Raw genomic sequence first — 3109 nt, 5'->3', positions numbered from 1 at the left:
ATCCCAGCACTTTGGGAGGCCAAGACGGGCGGATCACGAGGTCAGGAGATCGAGACCATCCTGGCTAACACAGTGAAACCCCATCTCTACTAAAAAAACAAAAAAATTAGCCAGGCGAGGTGGCGGGCACCTGTAGTCCCAGCTACTCAGGAGGCTGAGGCAGGAGAATGGCATGAACCCGGGAGGCGGAGCTTGCAGTGAACCGTGATAGCACCACTGCACTCTGGCCTGGATGACAGAGCAAGACTCCGTCTCAAAAAAAAAAAAAGGACTAAAAGGACTGCAATCAGGACCTTGAGCCTGGGGTCAGTGGTGTTTTTTTGCCTATGAAATCTGTCAATCCCGTGTCTAGGCTGTAGGGGAGGGCAGGTGGGGAGCAGGCTGGGGGACTCTTGTCCCTTACCCTCCACTCTTGGCCCAGGGGAAGAATGGCTGGTCACCACAGTGGGGGCGTACCTCCCAGCGGTGTTTGAGGAGGTTCTGGATTTGGTGGACGCCGTGATCCTTACGGAAAAGGTTGGTGCTTTTGGGGCTGTGATTTAAGGGACCTGGGGCTAGGGAACCCTCTGAGTGGCAGAGAATGGTGGCAGAATGGCATGAGAGTGAAAGAGAAGCAATAATTTTAGGGTCACTTAAAAAAATTCAGAGATCAGATTGCCTGAGGAGTATTCTGGATCATCTGAAGAGTTAAATAGTCTTTCTGGGGCCGGATGCAGTGGCTCACATCTGTAATCTCAACAATTTGGAAGGCTGAGGCAGGAGGATCACTTGAGATCAGGAGTCTGAGATCAGCCTGAGCAACACAGAACTCATCTCTACAAAAAATTTAAAAATTAGCTGGGTGTAGTGGAGCACACCTGTAGTCCCAGTTACTCCAGAGGCTGAGGCAGGAGAATCGCTTGAACCCCAGAGGCGGAGGTTGCAGTGAGCCATGATCATGCCACTGCACTCCAGCCTGGGCAACAGAGCAAGACCCTGTCTCAAAAAAAACAAAGTCAGCCGGGCACGGTGGCTCACGCCTATAATCCCAGCACTTTGGGGGGCTGAGGCAGGAGGATCACCTGAGGTCAGGAGTTGGAGACAAGTCTGGTCAACATGGTGAAACCCCATCTCTACTAAAATTACAAAAATTAGCTGGGTGTGGTGTCATGTGCCTGTAATCTCAGCTGCTCAGGAGGCTGAGGCAGGAGAATCGCTTGAACCCAGGAGGTAGAAGTTGCAGTGAGCTGATATCGCACCATTGCACTCCAGCCTGGGCAACAAGAGCGAGATTCCGACTCAAAAAAAATCCCTGGATTGGTAGAAATTGTCCCTGAGACCTGGGAGCATTGGGAGAGTTTGGTGGCCAATCTGGCTCGCAGATCCCCTGAAGTTGGAGGCAGGTCACTCAAATACCCCACACCTTGCTCTGCAGACAGCCCTGCACCTCCGGGCTCGGCGGAACTTCCGGGACTTCCGGGGAGTGTCCCGCCGCACTGGGGAGGAGTGGCTGGTGACGGTGCAGGACACGGAGGCCCATGTGCCAGATGTCCACGAGGAGGTGCTAGGGGTTGTGCCCATCACCACCCTGGGCCCCCACAACTACTGTGTGATTCTCGACCCTGTCGGACCGGATGGCAAGAATCAGCTGGGGCAGAAGCGTGTGGTCAAGGTGAGGTCCCTACACCCCCCACAGAGGACTGTCCTGGGAGATGTATGCCCTCTAGTGGCACGAGGCCCTCTACCCTCTCTCCCTTCTCCTCCAGAGGCACGTTCTGGGAACACCTTCTGTGCCTTTACAGGCTTAGTTCTTACACGCCTGAGACACTGACCCGTTTGGTTCCTGGCAGCCTCTAACCCCTCAGACCTGAAGTTAATTCCCCTTCTGGGAAGGTCTCCTGGCTACCCTCTGCCTGAGACTCTGAAACTCTCTCTGATACAGTCATGTGCCACTTAATGATGGGGATACAGTCTGAGAAATGGTCCTTAGATAATTTTGTCTTTGTGCAAAAGAGTGCACTTATGCAAACCTAGATGGCACAGCCTACTATCACCTAAGCTAGATGGTGTAGCCTGCCCCTAGGCCGCCAACCTGTGCAGCATGTGACTGTCCTGAATACTGCAGGCAGCTGAACACAATGGTAAGTGCTTATGTATCTAGCCATAGAAAAGGTAAGGTAAAAACACAGCATGAAAGCTTCATTATCGGCCAGCAAGTGGCTCATGCCTGTAATCCCAGCACTTTGGGAGGCCAAGGCAGGTGGATCACTTGGGGTCAAGAGTTCAAGACCAGCCTGGTCAACGTGGGGAAACCCTGTTTCTACTAAAAATACAAAAATTAGCTGGGTGTGGTTTTGGGTACCTGTAATTCCAGTTACTCGGGAGGCTAAGGCACAAGAATCGCTTGAACCCCAGAGATCAAGCCTGCAGTGAGTCGAGATCGTGCCACTGCACTCCAGCCTGGGCGACAGAGTGAGATTATCTCAAAAAAAAAAAAAAAGAGCTCCATTATAATCTTACGGGACCACCATGTGCAGTCTGTAGCGGACTGAACTATCACGCAGTGACTATACTTCACATCTTTTATATTCTGGTGTGCACTTTGCTTTGTCATCTTTCGTAAAACAAACCTCTTGGTTTACCCTCTCCCACCTGCTACCTCATCCCCTCTCTGAACTATATGTGGGAATACCAGCAGTTGCCAAACTCATTCTGTAAAGGGGGCTGGATGGTAGATATTCTGGGCTCCGTGAGTCATCGTTTCTGTGGAAGTTCTTCAACTCTGCTGTTATGTCAGGAAAGCAGCATGGGCGGTATGTAAACAAGTGAGTACTGCCATGTTTCTGGAATATTTTATTTGCAAAAACAGGAGGCAGAAAAAGTAGAAATAGGCTAGGCACGGTGGCTCACACTTGTAATCCCAGCACTTTGCGAGTCCAATGCGGGTGGATCACTTGAGATCAGGAATTGGAAACCATCTTGGCCAACATGGCGAAACCCCTTCTGTACTAAAAATACAAAAAACAGTTAGCTGGGCATGGTGTCAGGCACCTGTAAACCCAGCTTCTCTGGAGGCTGAGGCAGGAGAATCGCTTGAACCCGGGAGGCGGAGGTTGCAGTGAGCCGAGAT

The 3109-nt window shown here is 51.4% G+C and overlaps 1 protein-coding gene across 1 annotated transcript in view; it reads left to right on the top strand.

The window, feature by feature from the left end:
• The window catches only part of MVP (major vault protein), a 27635-nt gene that overhangs the window by 14642 nt on the left and 9884 nt on the right, over positions 1-3109 (top strand). Inside the window, exons 7-8 of the mRNA XM_011933651.1 lie at positions 422-516; positions 1415-1693. Of these exons, the coding sequence (XP_011789041.1) occupies positions 422-516; positions 1415-1693 (374 nt within the window). The remainder of the gene's footprint in view (positions 1-421; positions 517-1414; positions 1694-3109) is intronic.

This window comes from Colobus angolensis, unplaced genomic scaffold (genome assembly GCF_000951035.1).
Source record: "Colobus angolensis palliatus isolate OR3802 unplaced genomic scaffold, Cang.pa_1.0 Scaffold128, whole genome shotgun sequence".
In the NCBI taxonomy this organism is placed as follows: Eukaryota; Metazoa; Chordata; class Mammalia; order Primates; family Cercopithecidae; genus Colobus; species Colobus angolensis.
This window is presented reverse-complemented; position numbering and strand designations above follow the sequence as displayed.